The 21,408-nt window shown below is 31.9% G+C and overlaps 1 protein-coding gene across 1 annotated transcript; it reads left to right on the top strand.

Annotated features, from left to right (window-relative positions):
- Positions 1 to 1,697: 1,697 nt before the first annotated feature.
- On the top strand, positions 1,698 to 3,496 carry RLP51 (receptor like protein 51). Its single transcript, XM_079084189.1, has one exon. The coding sequence runs from the start codon at positions 1,784 to 1,786 to the stop codon at positions 3,062 to 3,064; it is 1,281 nt and encodes a 426-aa protein (XP_078940315.1). The 5' UTR covers positions 1,698 to 1,783; the 3' UTR covers positions 3,065 to 3,496.
- Positions 3,497 to 21,408: the final 17,912 nt, after the last annotated feature.

Raw genomic sequence — 21,408 nt, 5'->3', positions numbered from 1 at the left:
ATTTTCTAGGAGATATTATTACTCACTACAAACATTTATATCGAGAACTTACAAACATTTTCTTCAAACTTACAAGCGTTTTCATACAAACAAGGACACTAAATACTTATGAACTCACCAGCTTTAATGCTGATAAACTCTTTCAAAATAACTTGTATTCTCAGGTCATCCATAGACAGGTACCGATGAAGCTTTTGAGAAGATGGAGCACATTCAAGACTCATCTCTTATTTTGATTCATATTTTTGGTGTCTTATAAACTATATAGAACACGCTTGTATTAGAATTATTCTATTAATGCAATGGATGTTGTTGCTTGTTTACTATTATACATTGTTATGATACTGTACATGACGTTCTCCGCCCCAGAACGTTTCCGTCGTTCCGGTTTTGGGGTGTGACAATTTGGTCATGTCATATTTTCAAGATCTCATATTTTCTGAGTATAAGGTAGGCTATATATCAAAGGTCAATAAAAAAATACCTGCTCGGTGTCACGGTCTGCGTTACCGTAGCTAACAAGATCTGCCATTCCATGTGACAGATTCACCGGCCCACCACCAGACGTCACTGTAATCTCCGGTCATAATCAATGGCGAGCAGGCTTGGTCTTTCGTACACTACCATCAACCTTTCACTTCACATCTAAGTTCAACACTCAAAGCATACGAAATTCCCTTCACGTCGCTGTCAGAGAAACGAAAATCGTCCTTTCAAACCCTAGAAATCACCAACTCCGCCCACCAGATCTACAAACCGCGCCAATAATCCGTTTGAGTTGAACACCTTTGAGTTGTCTTGGAAGATTTCAACAGCCGTTTGACCTTGAACTATAAATGGGGGAAAGTATGATGCTTGACGCTTATCTGTTTTCAACCGGTGAAGAAAGGTATGACACTGAAGCTGATTAGTTGCGGTTCCCGGCCGTCAAATTGGTAGATTGACGACGGAAGGCGACGAAATCAGAATGTGGTCCCGTCGGAGTAAGCGGAGTCAAAGAGAGAATTTCTGGCTGTTTGGCGGAGTAAATGTAAGAAAGTAATTCTGTTTTCTAATTTATCTATGAGTCAGGGCTTGGATCCAGCAAAGGTCTTGGCGAATGTGCTGATTTTTGGCGAAGGTCGATGACGCAGATACGACGTTGGAGGTCGCAGGCGGCAATGAGAAGGTGAGGAAGACCAGCTTATTTATTTAGGTTTTAAGGTGAGGAAGACCAGCGATTATCCCATGATTATAGGGATTATTTTTGGAAGTTACTAAACAAATTACTAAATTACCCTTATTTATTTATTTAATTTTTTAATTTTTTATTTAATTTTGATTGACCCACGTTTATGCATACAATAACACAATAATTATTTTAAACATTTGAACCTACCTCATATTTATACTATAATATCTAAATTCTTAATCCCATTGTTTATTTACATTTTTAATCACAACTCTTTTAACTACATCGCAATGCGCGAGAATATTTCTGGTACTAAATAAACGGTGGACAAAATTTAGAATTTACTCTTTTGTTTTTGTTTTGATAACTTTAACAGCACACTTGGATCAGATGGGCCATGTGATACAATGGCAATTTGGATGTTAAATGTTTACGGGTCAAAATGATAAATCCAAAGCCAAGGGTATAATAGTATTTTCATATGCATTACCCTTTTCTTTGTTAGCACTTGCCCTGCCCAAGAGTCTTCTTTTTAGTACGAACTTCAAAATACACCTTACCCTGCTTCACCCAACTCACACAGTCTCTCTCTCTCTCTCACACACAGTAACTATGAGACCTTCCACCACTGGATCCCTCCTACTCCTCCGCATCGTCCTCCTCTACTCCGCCGCAGTCGTCGTCTCACAACCTGCCAACGCTGCCTCCACATCCTCAACTCTTGACCCAAAGCAAGTAAGGGCACTCCAATCTCTCTACATTCCAACAACCCATGACCCCTGCACCCAACCTTCTTTCCACAACGCCACCGTCTGTGATACCGGCACTCCCTTCCGCCACCTCCTCTCCCTCCGGCTTTCCAACTGCTCCGAGGACCTCTCCCTTTCCACCACAGCCCTTTCCTCCCTTTCTACACTCACCTCCCTCAGCTTTGTCGACTGCCACGTTCCCATAGTCCACTTCCCCACCTCCCTCTCCATCAACCTCCTATCTTTCACATCCATCAACTCCCTACAACGTCTCACCGGCGTCTTCCTCAGCCGCTTCAGCAACCTTACAGAACTCGACATCTCCGGCGATTCCATCAAAGCATCCGGCATCCACATTATAACCTCTAACATGAAGTCTTTGAACACCCTAACCCTATCAAACACTAACCTCACTGGATTAATCCCAAAACATTGGAATCCGAAGCTCTCGCACATGGATTTGTCGGAGAACAAACTCAATGGTACTATACCCACATCTTTAACACTTTTGGAAAACCTTAGATTCTTGAATTTATCTTCGAATCAACTCACTGGAGAAATACCCTCTACAATTGGTGACTTGATTTCTCTTCAAAATATCTCTTTATCATCAAATTCGTTATCTGGCTCGATTCCGGGATCAATTTCCACTATTTCAAGATTAGTCCATTTGGATCTGGGTTCGAATCAGTTAAACGGTACAATTCCCAGATCCATCACCGAAATGAAGGGATTGAAGTATCTGAATCTGGAAAACAATAATTTCCATGGAGTTATGCCTTTTAATGCGTCGTTCATCAAGAAATTGACCGTGTTCAAGATAAATGGAAATGACAATCTGTGTTACAATCACTCTTCGATTTCGAAAAAAGCGAAGCTTGGGATTGCTCCTTGTGATAAACATGGACTGCCTATTTTGCCTCCACCGGCGGCCGATGAGCCGTCGTCATCTGTGGATGATTTGAACAGCGGTGACTATGATGATGGTGGTGATAGTGGAAAGAAGAGAAAGGGAGATGATAGTGATCATGGTCCAAATAAGGTTGTTCTTGGAGTGGCAATTGGGCTTTCGGCTGTGGTTTTTCTCATTATTTTCTTGATTATATTATCCAAATGTGGTGGTAGATGCTGTGGATGTTGTTAGATTAGCCATTAGAGTTTGGATTGAATATTTGGTTGATTCTTTTGCTGAAGAATGAAGGAGATATACCTCGGAAATGAAGCTAAAAATTGCTTGTTTTCGGACACAAGGGATTGACACGTAAGAGAAAGATTAGTCTCACTTGATAATAATTATGATCAAAGATCTTAAGTGGGATATGATGGCATGTGTTTATTTTTGTTTGTTTGTAGTAACATTATTTGATTATACTTTTTTTTTTCTCGGAACGGTATTTATATTCTTTGAATTTGGGAAGAGTTGTAGATTGGAGTGTAATTTGTACCAACTCTTATGGAGGGGATGTATGTGCAACCATTCGTGGTTGTGATGAGTTGTATCATGTGCTCGTTTTCTTGAGGATGATTTTTGCCTTGTTATGAGGTTCACATGAATGTTACTTCATTTTTTGCTTTACTTGCTTTTGATAGGGTTTTAAGTTTTGGTTGTTTTCTTCATGGTATTCATACAACTAACCATGTTTAAACATTTTTTATATTCGAAATTTTTTAAAAAATGTTTATCGTTGTAGATGATAAATATTGAGAGTTTTGTTTGTTTAAACACTAATGAACTCTAATTTTTAATCATCTAACCTTTACATTTTCATAACAATCTATTTTACATTTATATTTAGATATTATTTTTATATTTCTTTATACAGTCTTTTTGATCAAATGTACAAAATATACTTAAATATATTTAATAAACATTTATATCATAAAAAAGTAAATTAAAATTTCTCAAAATAATGCAAATATCAGAAGTTAAAAAATATCACATTACAAACACTTAATCGTTTTCTATTTATTAAATTCTTAAAAAAAATGATAGACTTAAACTTTAAAAAATCATATAAAAGTTAAAACGGTATATATATATATATATATATATATATATATATATATATATATATATATATATATATATATATATATATATATATATATATATATATATAGGGAAGGGTTATTTGGAAACAAAAAAACCCTAAAAATCATAAAAATGCATAAAAAAAATAATTAGATATTACAAAAAAAAATTAAAATTTTTTTTATAGAAAAATCACAGCTTTTAGTATAAAATCGCTGAAAAAAAAAATAAAAAATCAATTTTTTTTTATAAAAAAGTTGGTTTTTTTTCAAAAAAAATTCAGTGATTTTATACTAAAAGTTGCGATTTTTTCATAAAAAAATTCAAAATTTTTTTTTGTGATCTCTAAGTAAAACCTTTTATATATATATATATATATATATATATATATATATATATATATATATATATATAAGCTCAGGTTATTTTGTTTTTACTAACTATTGTGTACCAGAATGCACTGATCTAGACTACAGATGGAATAGAATCAATGATTATGATCTGAGAGTCTATGATATTACGATAGGGTAACATGTACCATATACTCACACAAATTTCAGCATAATTGTATTTTGGACAATTAACTATATTTAAAAAATGAAATTTTCGGATTGTTAGGGATAATTAATACTCCTAATTTTAAAAATCTGAATTTTTTAAATTAATTCAATTTAATTCTAAACATAATTTGTAAACATAACCGATTTTATTCCGTCAGAATGTTTTTTTGTTAGAATGATTTTATTTCAGAGTTTTATTCTATTAGAATATTAATGAAGAATAACAGAATTCTTGAACTCCTAGTTGAAGAATAACAACATTTTAATATTTTTATATACATTCGAACTTAAATACAAATTCATACATATTCTTACATACTAATAGCCTTATACATTTTAATATATTTATACATATTCTAAAAGAATATCATAAAAAATCAGCATTCTTGAATATACAATTAATGAATAAATACAAGTGTAATTCTTAAAAAATAAGAACATTCTTAAACTGTGAGTGTGATTAATCTTTGACTCATTCTTCAAGTCATTCTTATCAGGTCTTCAAGTCATTCTTCCGACCATTCCTATCACAAATGCAACAAAAACTAAGAATGGTTAAAAGCATGTTATACATTCTGACAGAATACATATAATACATTCTGGTAGAATATATAGAACACAATCTTGAATAATACATAAAATACATTCTCGCAGAATACATAGAATAAAATCTGCTAGTTATAACTTTACATGCCACTATAAAGAATTAAAAGCATGTGATTTTCCATTTGCAATCGTATTTCTATATATCTAAACATTTTAAAGCATAAAATGTATAAATGCATTCTGTCAGAATTACTAGAATGTTACTTGCAATTCCTAGCACTTTATATATTCTGGAAGAATACATAGAATACATAGAATTTGCTACTAAATCAAGATTATAAAATTGTTGGAATAGTGGAACATGTTAAGTTTAATATTTTGCAAATATTAGATGGTTAGATTTTGATATTTTCCACATATTGCTTATTTTGATCAGGTGATTACAAATGTTTTTGAGAAGAGTTTTCTCATTCATACAATGTTTAAGTTCTAATCTGTCTCAAATTTGTGAAAATATCTTATAAACCGTTAATTAAATCATCACCCTAAATTGATTAAAAAAAATCAAATTCAAATAACAAAGATTGATGTTACTCAGGTAATTAACAAACAAGGAGTTAACAACAACAAAAAAAAAACATATCAAAAGGTTTAATGAAGAAAATAAAAGAAGTACTCTTTCAGGTAATTAACAAATAAGCATACCACATGTTAGAACCAAGTAACACAAATAACTAAGTTAGAATTATTTTTGTGTTCTTCAAGAATTTGAACATCAAATTCTCTTTGAGGCATTTCTACAAACACCTGGTGTGCAACATAGACATCAAATTCTCTTCCAGGCCGTTTCTACAACGAAGCTGCCAATGTGAAAAAAAGTAAAGGTTGGAACAGAAAATGAAAACACCCAATGTAAATGAAGAATGTAATTACCTGTAGAATAGGAGAATAGAACGAGATGTCTGGGAGAGTCGATCAACATATACTTTCAGCACCATTATTTCTCTCTGCCCATAACTTGAGTTGTTACTTTGATTAAGATTTGATTTGGATAATTAAAGCCTTATAATTACAAGTAAACATCGTTTGACAGTGGCATGAAGGAAGCAGAAGTCACCAATGGTGGAGAGGGAAGAAGAAGAAATTGGGTCGCCAACGATCGTGAGTTTTTGGACGATCTCTATCGCAATTGGTGACAGAGTTCTAAGACGAGAAAGAAGAAAGGATGGATTGTGTGAAATAATATGTTGTGATGGAGGATTCTTGGTGCCGCCGATGCTGGGGAAGAAAGAGGGCAACATTGTGTGGATGGTGATGACGGTAGGTTTACAGAGAAGACGATCTTATGGTCGTCATTATCATTAGGGATATTAAGATTTCATTTAAATATTTTCTAAATATACAAGATTTATTTTTGGTTTATAAAAGTAAAATGACTATGCTACCCTTATTCTTAAATTTAATGATTAAATTATTGTTAAATTCCTATTGGTCCATACATGTATACAATAGTTGTGGGAAATATTTGAACCTAGCTCTCTCTCTCTCTCTCTCTCTCTCTCTCTCTATATATATATATATATATATATATATATATATATATATATATATATATATATATATATATATATATATATATATATAAGTTGGTTATTTTTTAAATAGAAAAAATTAACTATTGAAATGTTTTTATAACAATAACATTTTATCGATAAAATTTAATACAAAATTATTCTTGTCAAAGTATATTATTTAAAATTATAATTTTTTTAATCTAATCATAGAAGAACAAATGTGTAATAACAATCTTCTTTTAAAAATTAGGGGAAAATACTAAAAAAAACTTAAATTTTATCGCTTTCTCAATCAATTCTCGAAATTTTTAATGATAATTAAACATTTAAACTTGACAAAGTTATATAAATAGTCATTGTGGTTTAGAAAAATTCATAAGTTTAGTTCCCAAACTTCTTTTTCTTGAAGACGACACTTTTGGTTTCAATTTTTTGTATGGTGTAACATTTTTCTCTGACACGTTTCATAATATTTCCTGTTTTGGACTCTCGACATGAAAACATTCCAGTGGGTTACCAATCATGGAATTGCTCTCGTATAAACATGCTTAACTGTAGAGTTCTTTTGGGATATGCTGCACTTACGACTTTAAAACGTGTTGTGACATGAAAGGTATCCACACCCCTTATAAGGTGTGCTTAGTTCTCCTTCCCAACCTATAGGGGATCTTCATCCCCCCTTTATTGGGTTCGACGTCCGAGTCGAACACATCGACCCATGCCCTAGCTCTGATAACATCCCCTCAGAGAATGCTAAACCGTAGAGTAACTTTCTTTGCTTATGTCTGATGCCCCCAACAACTTTGAAACGTAGGTAGTAAACCATCTCCACCCTGACCTAATTTTCCTATGTTAGCAAAGTTAGCATTTTGTTATGTACCTCTATTGAATTGAATTTAGATGGCCTTAAATTGTTATCTAAGGGATAAAAGTGTAATAAAATGAACCTTGAACATATATATGGGGTGCAAGGGGCATTATGTGACACTTTAAGGGCCGAAAATATAACTGAAGGACTATTTAAGTGAAGCTAACCTTAAATTCGAGTTTGTAACCGTATTCGCAGTCAAGAACACTTAGTTTGAGAGACTTCATGTGTGTTTCCCATTATTAGAGTTGGAAGGTGATTCAAGTAAAGAAAGTTACATTTTTTTATGGATTCTTGGTTGTGTAGTTCTTGACTTCTTTCCCCCTTCTTGCTCCTACTGTCCTTCCATAGTTCAAGAAGGTTCGTACTCAATATCTAGCTTCTATTTTTGTATTAGTTCCATTGAAATTGGTATTAGATGAGTTTTTTCACAATTGGTTTGCTTTAGTATTATTATGAAAATAATGTTCTAAGGTTGTGCATGAGCGTCTAAGGTTTGAACTCCCAAAGCCATGAACAATAACGGTCGATGTGACGTGTCCTTCCCATGTACGTGGCGTGCCAATGCAATTTTTGGGTTCTGGTTTATACACTCTTGTATAAACGCGACATGTCCATACTCTTATTGCGGCGTATCTAGTTGTTAGTTCGTGACTAGGATATGTACAACAAATTAATGAACACGACACATATATCTCGAGTACATGACATGTTTCCGGTCTGGACTCATCCTACATCAACGTGACGCGACGCACTATTAGTCATAAAAACTAGTTAATTTTTTAGTATTTAATAAAGAATATTATAAAATATGGATAAATATGATACAAAATTGTTAATATACGATAAATTAGGTCAAAATCCGGAGATAAGGCTAAAAGAAGAAGATTGGAGCAGAATATGAAGTATTTTAGGAAGAAATTCGAAATTGCCTTAAAACACGGGGTTATCGCCACGGTTGATAGGGTTAGCGACGCAAAGAAGGTTGTTACTTCGGGAACAATCTACAAAGACTACAGTTAGGGCCGCGAAGATGAAGGCTTAGCACCACTAAGTTTTATTTTTTATAAATACGAGATCTTCACAACCTAAATCAAAGAGGAGACAAGAAATCGACTTTCTTACGAAAAAAGCCCTTTATCATCCAGAAGTCAGAGGAGATCAAAGAGGGAGTTATACTGAAGATCGTTGAAGAAAACTTGAAGATTTATTAGGTTTGCAATGTTTAACATTCTTATCATTTGTTTTTCTGTAGACATGAGAGACCAAAAACTTTCTCTTCTGCTTAGATGTAGATGGACCAAAGTACTATGGTGTAAAAGTTGAATTGAAGTTATGAAATTGATTATTTATCACTTTTTGGATTAATTCTTTACCTTACTTGTTAAAGTTCATATTTTTATTGTTTGTAACTAAGTTACATGTAGTTTAGACTATCAATCCAGTTATTGTAACTTGAATCTTAATGATTTTGAACAATAAACATTGAAAAGTTTAGATTTATTAACAATAAACATTAAACTTTCAATTGATTTATAAGTAACTCGGCAAATCGAAATGATTTTTAGGTTGCTAGTTTTATGACCATTAAATTAGTTGCTTATTGATCATATAGTATTAGTAATTTGAACAAGATTCCCTATCATCATATTGATCAGTCTCATTTTAAAAATTCAATAAACTATCAACAAATCACCATAGGAAATAGGGATTCGAAATCAAAATAGAAATGCCTTAATATTATTGTTCTTTATTAAATCCTTTGTTTGATAACTTGAAGTTAAACCTAATCACAAATAAATACCCCCCCCCTTCAAATTTTATTTTTGTTTTAGTTAATTTAATTTGTTATTTTCATACCTGTTCCCCGAGAGTTCGACACCCTTATTTACCTCAACTATACTATACTCGATCGGGTTCATTTCTTGTGTGCGTATTGGTTAAGTCGTAATAGATTTAGGATCTCTACATTTAAAACCTGAATATTTTTGTATAAAAGTAGCACATCAAGTTTTTTGCGTTGTTGCTGGGGAACAATTTAATCTATATCATATTATTTTGATTTTGTAAAATGTTTAATATGTTTTTAATTTTTGATTTTAGTAGTTAATCGTTTGTTTGAATTCATGATCTTCGTGATGTGAAAGCCAGTGTATCGCGATGCGAATTTTGCTGATTCCAGATACAGTTTTGTTTTTGTTGTTTGTTAAATTTTAGCTTGTTTTGTTAATTTTTTTATAGTAACATTTCATGAACATAAGATTCAGTTCCAATGTTACTTCCCCATTTGAAGAACCATACGTGAATTACATAAAAGGCAAAAAGAACTCAATCGAGAGGAGGATTATTTATAAGAAAAGAGCCATCCCGACACCGAAACAGAAGGAGATCAAAGCGATCAAGAAGACATGACGGACACACTCACTTTGGAAGAATTTGTTACTATGAAAAGAGAAGGAACCAGACCAGGATTGTTCCGACCAATAATTCCATCCTTTTTTGGCAAGGATCATGAAGATGCTAACAAACATATCGATCAAGTTCTGGAAATAGTGGATTATTTCAACATTATTGGAATATCAAAGGACGCGATAATGCTATGTATGCTACCGATCACATTCTAAGATGTGGCAAAGAGTTGTGTTAAATTATTACCGCCTGGTTCGATTACAACATGAGGTACATTAAAAGAGATGTTTTTGCAATAATTCAACCCACCTTCAAGAATTGCCAAGGTAAAAGCTAAAATTCTCAATTTTCAAAACATAGTTCGAAGCTTGGGATTGCTACAAGACCATGTAGCTAAATTTTCCACAACATGACCTTATTACGCACCAAGAGATACAAAAGTTTTACAATGAAATCAATGTTTATACGATACAACTCATTGATTCCCAAGGTCCAATTACAAAAACAAATCTGACGGCATGCAAAGAAATCATAGAGAATTTGGCTAAGCATTCTTATGAATGACACTCACTAAGAGAGGGTGAAATTAACATGTACAAGAGCAGTATGGGAAGCATCCAATGGATTAGCATCATTAAACACAAAACTTGACACCATGGATTAGAGTATCAAGAAGATCAACTAAACCATTCATGCTATACAAGTTGGTTGTGATAATTGTAATAGAAAACACTTAACAAAGGGTTGTGACCTTGATGAGATCGAGAATTGAAAAGTGCAAGTATATACTCTAGTGGTGACAAATTTGATCAAGATTGACGACAATAACAAAAGGAATAGAAGCCATACGTAGAGTATCAGAAATAAAGGGATGAAAATATAAACAAAAAGTCGTAGGATTTTATCAAAGAGAGAAACCAAGTCAAGAGAGAAACCGATTTAGAAGCTCTATTGGAAAATTTTGCCGAGGCTTTCGTAAAACGCTTGAATGAAACAGGCGCAACTCTTAACGATCAACAAGCAACACTCTGAAATTAGCAAGCTTCTATACTTGGAATCGAGCAACAAATGAGACAATTATCAAGACTCCTACAAGAACGTATTCCAAGCACGTTGCTTAGCAATAAGAAAACAAATCCAAAAGCCCATGTGAAAACCATTACCACAAAAGGCACAATTGTTGAACCACTGAAAGTTATAGATCTTGATTTCATACCCGCCGTGCAGTCCAAAGAAGAGATCAAAATAGCAAGTCCTACTATTTACCTTTCACGCCGTGAACAACAGATCTTCACGATGTGATGCACGTACCAAAAGATGAATTCATACTTGTATCAATACAAACCATCTCTATCATATCCTGCTAGAAAAGCCTAGAATGATTTGGAATGGGAGCATAAAAAACTCCTAGAGCAGATTAGATTGAAGACAAGTGATATTTCAATAGTTGAAGCATTGATTAAATTGCCTATTATGTGGCTTTTCTTAAACTAGTGAAGCATAATCAAAATGTTATGGAGGAATTAGCAAGAGGGGAAGAGCCCAAGCAAAAAGCGGCTGAATTGTTGAACCAAATTCCTGAAAAGATAGATGATCATGGAAGTCTCATGATATCGTTCGAATTTGGAAGTTTAAAGACAAATGTGTGACATCCCAGAATTTAGGTCAAAAACTGTAAACGGTCAAGTTCACAGTAAGTCTCTTGGTAAATTAACTCATTGAGTTTTAGTGCATCTAATATAATATAAACGAGTTATTTCAACTATTATAAAATACCAGATTGTATCTTAATTCCAAATATGTAATATGGCAAACAAATCAAACAGCTCAAAACTGTAACCCAAGGAATGCGTCTGAAAAAATGAAATTTCGTATTAAGCAGTTGTGAGCAAAACAAACATTTTAGTCACGAAGTACGTGTTTCCCTGTTTTCGAAAATATAAAGAACGCCCAAAACGGAGTTCGTATGCAAAATATACGACCGTTTTAAAAATCCAAAACTAGTATACTACTGTTTTTCTTAAAACCACTAAAACCGTTTCTATCATTTGAGGGACTTGCACACCTCAAATGGAAATTACGAAAGCATTTTTGGACTCAAACTATGACCTAATATTTATTTTCATATTTGAAATATTTTTGATAAAAATATTTATAAAAATTAAAAAATCAGACGTTTTCAGATTTATGAATCGCGAAATCTCAAACTATTTCGACAAAATCTCAATTATTGGTAATGTATTCCGGAAAAATATAGGAATCCAAACTGGTTGCGGTGGATCTTAACAATGGAAATAGCCCAACACTCAATAATTTCGTGAACAACTATATATATGTATGTATATTCGGATATGGACATGTGTCATGATCAATTACATGTGGTTGGTTAAATTTTCATAAATATATAATATATATATGCGTGTATTTTTAATTTAACAAACCAATGTTTAACAAATTAATAAATGTTACGTTCCTAACATATGAGTTCAGATATATATATATATATATATATATATATATATATATATATATATATATATATATATATATAGGCTTAAGTTATTTTGTTTTTACTAACTATTGTGTGCCAGAATGCACAGATCTGGACCACCGGATGAATAGAATCAACAGTCATGATCTGATGGTCTATGATATTACAATAGGGTAGCATGTATCATATAATCACACAAATTTCAGCAAAAGGGTATTTTGGTCAATTAACCTATTTTCAAAAAAGGAAATTTTCGGATTTTAAGGGATCATTAATTCCCTTATTTTTAAAAAATCTGAATTTTTTAAATTAAATCTAATTAAATTTTAATATTATTTTTAATAATAACCGATTTTATTCTGTCAGAATGACAAAAACTCAACAATAAACTAATAAATATATTTGTGGTTTTATTCTTGCAGAATATGGTTTCATTCAAGATACTTTTTATATTAAACATGCTCAAAGAATTATACAACATATTATCAAGAATAACATTTTCTAAAGAGTACGAATTTTATTCTTTAAGAATCACTATTTACATTCATCCGTAAAGAATAAGACTATAAACAATTATTACATTCATTCTAAAAAAATTATGACTAATAATGGTTTAAGGAATACATTTATTCTTTAAGATTAAAACTAAAAATGGTTAAAAAAGAAAAAAAATCGAATCTAACAAAAACACTAATCAATTCCGAAAGAATATTATTGTTAAGAAACACTTTATACATTTTAGCATAATATATTTTGCAAGAATACACTCTAGTTCTCCATGTTTTTTCTCATTTTCTACATCAATGGCAGTCTCTTCAAAACCTAAATCCACAAAAAAAAAAAACCTTAATCAACTTTCAGATATTAAAAAATTCAGAGCATTCTACAAGAATAAAAACTATAAATTCTGATAGAATGTAGTAGACATTAAACAATTGTAATTTATTCTAATAACATGCATTACTAGTTATTCTGCTAGAATATACTATCGCTATTCTAATAACATGCATTACTCGTAATTCTGCTACAATGCATTACTCGTAATTCTGCTATAATGCATTACCAGTTAAACAAATATACTTGTTGTTAACAAAACATTCTTAAAGACATTTTGACAGAATGCATTTATATAAATAAATTCTGACAGAATACACACAAGTTTTGACTTATATTCTAATAGAATTTATAACATCTTTTTTTATAAAATAAAAACACCAAACTAACATAACTATACATATTAACATCAATTCTAAACGAATATTTCATTTCTATTTGTTGCTTAAACTTCAATTCTTTAAGAATTCTAACAAAATATTATCTACTTTACTTCTAACAGAATATTTCAACACAAGTATAAACATGTTACCTTAACATATTCTAACAGAATCTTCCCAATAAATATGTTACCTTGATTCTGAATCACTTCCAAAATCAAAACTAGTAGATAGAAAATTTAAGTGCAATATTTCAATATTTTCTTAGGATTCAAGCCCTAAAACATAATAACACAGTCCAATTCCATTATTGAATTCTCAGATTGGAAATTTGTAATCATACAAACGAACTGCGAAATAAACCAAAACTGAAAATAAAGGAAAGTAAAACCACACTTGGATTGAAGAAAGATCAAATTCATATCGGCTAAGTTATGCTCTGGTGATGGCCCAAACTTAAACCAATTTAGGGCTTTTATGTCCTGTTCGTCATTTGGCTGATTGAGTAAGGGATACGAATCATTCACAAAGGAGGTCACGAAGGAACGGAACAGATGAATGAAGAGGGGGAAAAGAAAGGCTCACAGGCGGCACCATTTTCGTCGATTGATTGCGAGATGGAGGTCGTCTCCCGAGGTCGACGGGCCGAAAGGGAGAAGCAGCAAAGTTTTGCTCGTCTCTTCCGGCTACAAGGTGTGAGGTCCGGGCTTTGCAAGCAGCGTTAGTAGCGAAGACGAGCCTTTTGACCTCTGTGGTTGATGGGAACCTCAGAGGAAGAAAACGAGGGGAAATCGGGTCCGATGGGAGTTCGGTCGGCAGCCATTCGTCACAGGTGAGGACCTCGGTGGTGTTTGCTCGAAAATCACGATGTTCCCCCCCTTGTTTTGGCAGTTCCGAATCAATCACAGGTAACAAAAATTTCTTTTCGGATTTTGTTTGTTTGTTTGATAGAAATCATTGGGGTGTTTTGGGTTTGTTGGGAAATCGATGATAATGAAGGGAATTTGGGTTTGTTTCATTTGACAGGGAAGGTAAGGAGAACCAACAGATGAATACTGTGATATAGAATTAGGGTTATGAGGATGAAGGAACCGTGATTCAAGGGATCAAATACATGATTTTGAAGGTAATTAAAGATTTTAAATATTTACCATAAATAATTACAGCTAAGTTACTAATATACCCTTATCAATTTAATTAATTAATTATTGTTTCCTTAATTCTCATTGGTTCCTAAAAGCACACAATAATTATCAAAAACATATGAACCTAGCTCTCTCTCTCTCTCTCTCTCTCTATATATATATATATATATATATATATATATATATATATATATATATATATATATATATATATATACCTTATAAAACATTTTTAGTCAAATGCTGAATTTTAAGTCGTACAAATCTTATTGCACTGTTTACAATCATTTTATGCATTACCAAATCATAGATCTTAGTTTTGTCAATATCTGAAAAAGTCAAACAACTTCTTATCGCTCCTGTCAAAGCGTTATGGTTTTGACCCGGTCCTTATTCCTATCCCATCCAACGACTCCCTACCATGTCGCCCTTTCTTATGCCTTATAATATTATACATGTTTATCTTCTACACCATTTATATAACCCTCCCCCTTCTATCAACCATCTGTCCTTCTCTCCAACTCTAATTAACCATCACGCTACTCACCACCAGCTCCATGACCTCACTCCACTATTGTGCCGCCTCGTGCTTCTCTAACTGGTGACTACATTTCAACCATAATCCCAAACCTGCTCTGCCATTTGCAGCCGTCACAACACTCCCCTGCCCACATCCCAGGCAACCAATGCTACCCTGAAATCGTTGCTAGCACCTTCGCACTCCTGCACTACCAGGTATTTTATATTAGAGTTTCTCTTAGCGTCATCACCATTTTTCTCCATCTTCGCTGCTTGGTCCAACCACCAAATATTAAGCGAGTGTTTTATCAATTGCTACTGGTTTATGTGTAATAATGTCCAGAAATGTCCATTACTGCCACCAAAGACGTCACTACAAGCTGTTGGTGTTATTACTTGCCGCCACGACCTCAACCGACATCACCTCTGGTGTCTGTCGCTCTCGACACCTCTCCAAACTGCCATCATCGCCTCATCTCTTCTCTAAGACTTTTGAGGGCAGCGCACGTAGTAACAGTCACTCCGCCCTTCAATCACGTTTAGCCACCCACTACCAGAAAGAATGAGCTACAAAGTTGTTTCCCTCACTTGTAACATCAGTTGCTCCACTGTTGTTCACAAACGTTGTGCCCTTCACCACCAAATATTATCCTCACAATCATTTGTTGCTCCACGACCATCACATGCTTTGCTCACTGCCATTGCTTTGTACCTTGCCACAAACCCCAAATCAACCAGACACCTGTGATATTATGATTAATTTCCTAGGCTTGAATCTTGGATCTATCTCTCCTGTTCACCCGGATCTAGGTAAGAACACCTTTGATTTTGTTTTTTTTACTCTTATGTCTTTTTATTTTGATTTTTTCTTCATTAGATTCAACTGAATCGAAGCATTGTTTTATGGGTTTTATTTATTATCTCAGGTTACTAATCTACACAAATATATGGGTTTTATTTGGGTCTTTTGTTGGGTTTTCTATATTCCCAGATCTGTACCGAAAATGATGTTGAGAGACGAAGATTCTTCATGGCTAAAGTAGTTTGTTTGGAACTAGTATAAATGTATTATATTTTCAAATTCATGGACTTAGCTTTTGTCAGTTTACATGACTATTTTCCTTTATGTCTGCATGCCTGTTTTTCTAACAATGAAGAATACTGTGGAAAATTTTGGTATTTCAATTATACAAGCTTTTGGATACTATGACAATATTTTTATATTTGTAGATTTGGTGCAAAACATTGTTTGTGGCATATATTCATTTTATTTTGACCATTTTACTATTTTATAGCCTTTGCTTTTATGGTCTTCTTTATATTCTAAGAGGTTTTAGTATTTTAGTTGCATCTATTCTATCAGTTACTTACTTAACTGATTCTTTTTAGATATAACTTTTTAGTGGTAAACTGTAAGTAAAATAAATTTTGAAAAGGTAACTCTTGAGGTTTTGGGTATGATGTTTACAACCCATTGAAAAAGGGATTGGATTTCGAGTTTCCATTCTAACAACAATTATGCTCTTCTGATGTTATCTAAAATGATTTCCCCCTTTTATACAACTACATGATTTTATGCATTTACTATAACCAATTATAATCAATAAAAATTATGTTTTAGGTTGACCAGGTGTTATTGGATTTTGAGTTTTCAACATTAGAACTTTGTGGGAGTGAAAGAGGAAGGAGTATGGGTGATATAGGAAGATGGTGCATCCGTATTCTTAATGATGTGTTTTTTTGTGCTATGAGATAATCTTACAATAAACTATGAGGTACACTATATTCTTTTATACAATATTAAAATAAGGTGCAATTGAGTGTGTGTACATATAATGTAGATGCTTAAAATACAATGATGTAAATATTATATTATAATCAACAAATCGGCGAAAGTATGTTGCTATATCTTGCATTAATTCCGGATAATACGACTAAATGCAAGATATGGCAACATACCCTCTCAACAATCCGTCTTGATTTTCTTTTTATTCCATAACTAATTTGTTCGCAAATTAGATTACTTCATATGGTTTTGATTTAATGTCTTAAGGTTAAGTTTCTACTTTGTTAGTGTCTGCCTTTAAATTTAGTACGGATATTTGTTTTTGATTTGTTTTTTGTATTTTGACTTTACCATGTAGGACCATTTTTGTTTGTCATAAGCCACATCTAGATGTCCATTTGGATGAGTTTGACATGTTCTAAGTTCAAAGATCTTTCATTATATTTAATGCTTTATATGTTGAATTTTATAATGAGATGAGTTCGTATGTAATTATTTGTTATACATTTTTTCAAAATTAAGCTTGAGAGGCAATTAGTAATTCGTTATAAGATGTGATTTAGTTATCTTTTTAATAATACTTTAAAAATACTCGAGCTCTATTTTTTTAAATTAATTTTTTTGTAGTCCTAAATTATATGGTAATGTTTATAACTGGTTTTGAAATCAAATAAAAAAATTACAAATTGCTTTTTCAAAATTTATAAAGTAAAATTGTTTTGGAAAAATAATGTAAATATGTTAAGTATATATGGTAGTCCAAAATTATTTTTTTGTCAAACATTTTTTCTCGATTTTTGGTTTCTCTGAAATGAAAATCTTGATTTAAGTTTTTCTATGTTTCCTTTCACCTTTTTATCACTATTTCTCAATTTTAATCCCTAAACTCACTCTCGATCATGATATTTTGCAGATAGGAGACATCCTATGATTTAAAGCTCTAAATTTCAACGGTGACCCTTTTTTGTTTTTCTGCCATGATTGTAGAAACTGTCGTTGCAAATTCAAGGTAAGCAACAATTTCTAGCCATAAACATCACTCTTGACTTGAATTTAAGCCCTAAACCATTTTTTTTCCAGGAAATAGACTTCAGAAGAAATCTTATGAGCTCTCTGTATTTCTGATGTACAAGTCATTTTTAGGAAATACTGAAAGAACGAATGAAGTTGAACCCAAAAATCGTCATAAATCCATTCGAAAACCATGATATAACGCTGATAAGGTGCAATTTTGGTAAGATTATAGTATTTTGGGCTTATTTGTTCAATATCTTTCATTTTGGTCACTATCTACATCACGACAAACATGAACCATCTATTTCTCTCTGCATGTCCATGGTGGTTTGTGTATGATGTTTTCATATACTTTTGGATTATTAATTAGAGTAAATTACACGAGTGGTCCCTATGGTTTGGGGTAATTTACGTGTTTGGTCCCTAACTTATTTTTTTAACTCGGGGGGTCCCTACTATTTGTTTTTGTTACTTGCTTGGTCCCTATTGTTTGTTTTTGTTACGTGTTTGGTCCCTATCTTACCTAAAAAGACAATTATTTAAATAGGGAAAAATTGTGGGGTAGGTAAGGTAAGGTGAGGGGTGGGGTTAGGGGTCTGTTTATTTTTAATAAATTAAAAAATCAGGGCAAAATAGTCTTTTTAGTTAAGATAGGGACCAAGCGCGTAACAAAAACAAACAGTAGGGGACCTTCCGAGTTAAAAAAATAAGTTAGGGACCAAACATGTAAATTACGCTAAACCATAGGGATCATTCGTGTAATTTACTCTATTAATTATTACACATATGTTCATCTTCAAGTTTTTTGGTTGCAGATCCATTCGAAACCCATAATTAAGCACAAGTACGCTACATTGGGTAAGATTCTGTTATTTGAAGTTTATTATTATTTTTTTCAAAATCTATCATTTTGTTTATAGCTATTTTTTGTGTAGCAAGATTTATGTAAATCCATAAATCTAAGTATTTGACGAAGGAAAGACATGGATAGTTACATTAATCTGGATCTGATATGTTAAGATTTACCTTTTTCAGATATGTGGAATATTAAAGGTGAAAAAAATAAAGATAAGATGGAGTTGAGAGTGAGGGACAGAGAGAAAGTACATAGTTTTATAAGTCAACATTTACGAAATTGTATGAAAAAAGTGTTTATGTCTGGATGAATAAAGACTTTCAATTTTCGGATCTATTGGATCTATAATTAGTCTTTTGTAAAAAAGACTGAATTTGAAAAGAATAGTGAGCTTTTGACGGTTAAAATGTATCTTTTGTTTTGTATTGTACCTAGAAGTTGATTACGAAAGTAGAATGAATAAGTTAGATAAAAGACAACGGATGAGGACGATAGAAAGGAGAGAAAGAGAGCTTTTATGCTCATTTTTGTAACATTTTTCATTAATGTGTTATTAATTATTTTATTCTAAAATAATATAGCACATAAAAAAATTAGTCATTCTAGGGTCGTGTAAGATGCATATTTGATTCATAGAAAAAACTCAATAATCAAAAGACATTATTTTATATTCAAGTAAACCTAAAAATTGTCCATGATTCCTCATTTTTCACGATTTAAAAGTAATCTATTTTAAAATTGTTAGTTTGGGTCTATTTATATAAAAATGAACATTTCATAAAAAAGCATGTTAAAATGAAAGTTAAATGAATAGATAAAAATATCAATTAATTTTTTTTCGAAAAACCATATGCAAAATTAAATTTGTATCAATTTGACGGTTTTTTATTTTATATTTTTTGTTAGTTAGTGAAGTTCATTGTTGTTTTGTTTCAAATGTGAGATTATCCACCTAAAAAGATAACTATTTACATATTTTTCTGAAACTAATTTGATATTTTCTATAAATTAAATATAAGCAGTGGTATGATTTATGTTGATTGTTGAGTGATAGTTTGTTATGTTGGTTAACATACTTGTAACTGATAGTTTGTTATGTTGGTTAACATAATTGTAACTCCAAGGCACCATTGAAAAAGAATAAATTGTTGGTCGTTTTACTTTCAAACCTTTGAACGATTGGTCCCTTATTGGTTTTAACCAATTTTGGAATTTTAACATGCTATTTCTTTTAGTACGAACATTCGAACCTTAAACCAAAACTGAAAAACAGGATACACCACAAAGACCATTTACGTAAATTGCATAATAATCATTACTTTTTCTTGACTTTCACAAAAAACCACTAATTTCAGACCCAATATTCTCGCATGGTCAATTTTATGTTGCATTTTTCAAAGGGGTCTCACGTGACAATACAAAAGTGTTAGTGAAGCCAAACGAAGATAGAGTCTATATAAAAAGTGTTGCAAGATTAATCATGTATTAGCAGTTATGTGTTTTTATATATTTCCATATTTAGTGTAATCTTATATAATTCTATTATTTTTGTTTGAACTGTTTATTTTTATCGGTTATTTGATTTATCATGTAAAAAATAACACCAAGGTTGGAATCTATTGTCTTGGATATGTACTTTCTTTTGAAACATAACATTTTTGTAAAAAAAACATATCACCAAAAATATACTAATAATATATTTTAAAATCAAAATAGAAAATTTTATTTTATATCTAACCAAAAATAGGAACATATATATTTAAAAAAAATATAATTTACATTGTTTTTCAACAAAAAGAACCGGCCTAAAGGAACCAAATCCCCGCCAATATTGTATAGATATTCAACTAGAAATAAAAAACATAAATAAAATGAAACACAATGATTAAAGAAAACAAAAACCAATATTGTGAAGTCTAAAAAACCGGAACAAAAAAGTCGAAAACCATTGGTTATCCAAATTGACAAACCATTTTTTTGTTTGGCTTCGAGGTTGACAATCCCGACATGTTCCACAATTAAACTAATCGCCGCCATGACTAAACTATTCGTCAAAAAGAACTAATCATCTCTACAAAACTAATTTCCGAAAAAATTATACGCACCCGTCGCTTGGCGCGGGTAAACGGCCAGTATGTATATATATATATATATATATATATATATATATATATATAAAACAAATTCATGACAAATGGGAATAGATTATAATTATTAAGAAATGATTTGTAAAAGTTTTAAATATACATACATAGGTATACAAATGGAAAACACCAATAATACATACCAAATCAAACAAATACACACAAATACATACCAATGAAATCAATACATCACACATAAAATATAAAATATGAATCATAAAATACAATCTCTTTGTATCACAAGTAATGCAACCCAACAAAATCTCGTCAAAAATCATTTTCTTATAGCTTCTAAATCTCATTCAAGGCACACACAATCACCAATTACTT

The sequence above is a fragment of the Lactuca virosa genome, chromosome 1 (genome assembly GCF_052849685.1).
Source record: "Lactuca virosa cultivar CGN04683 chromosome 1, Lactuca_virosa_CGN04683_v6, whole genome shotgun sequence".
NCBI lineage: Eukaryota > Viridiplantae > Streptophyta > Magnoliopsida > Asterales > Asteraceae > Lactuca > Lactuca virosa.
This window is presented reverse-complemented; position numbering and strand designations above follow the sequence as displayed.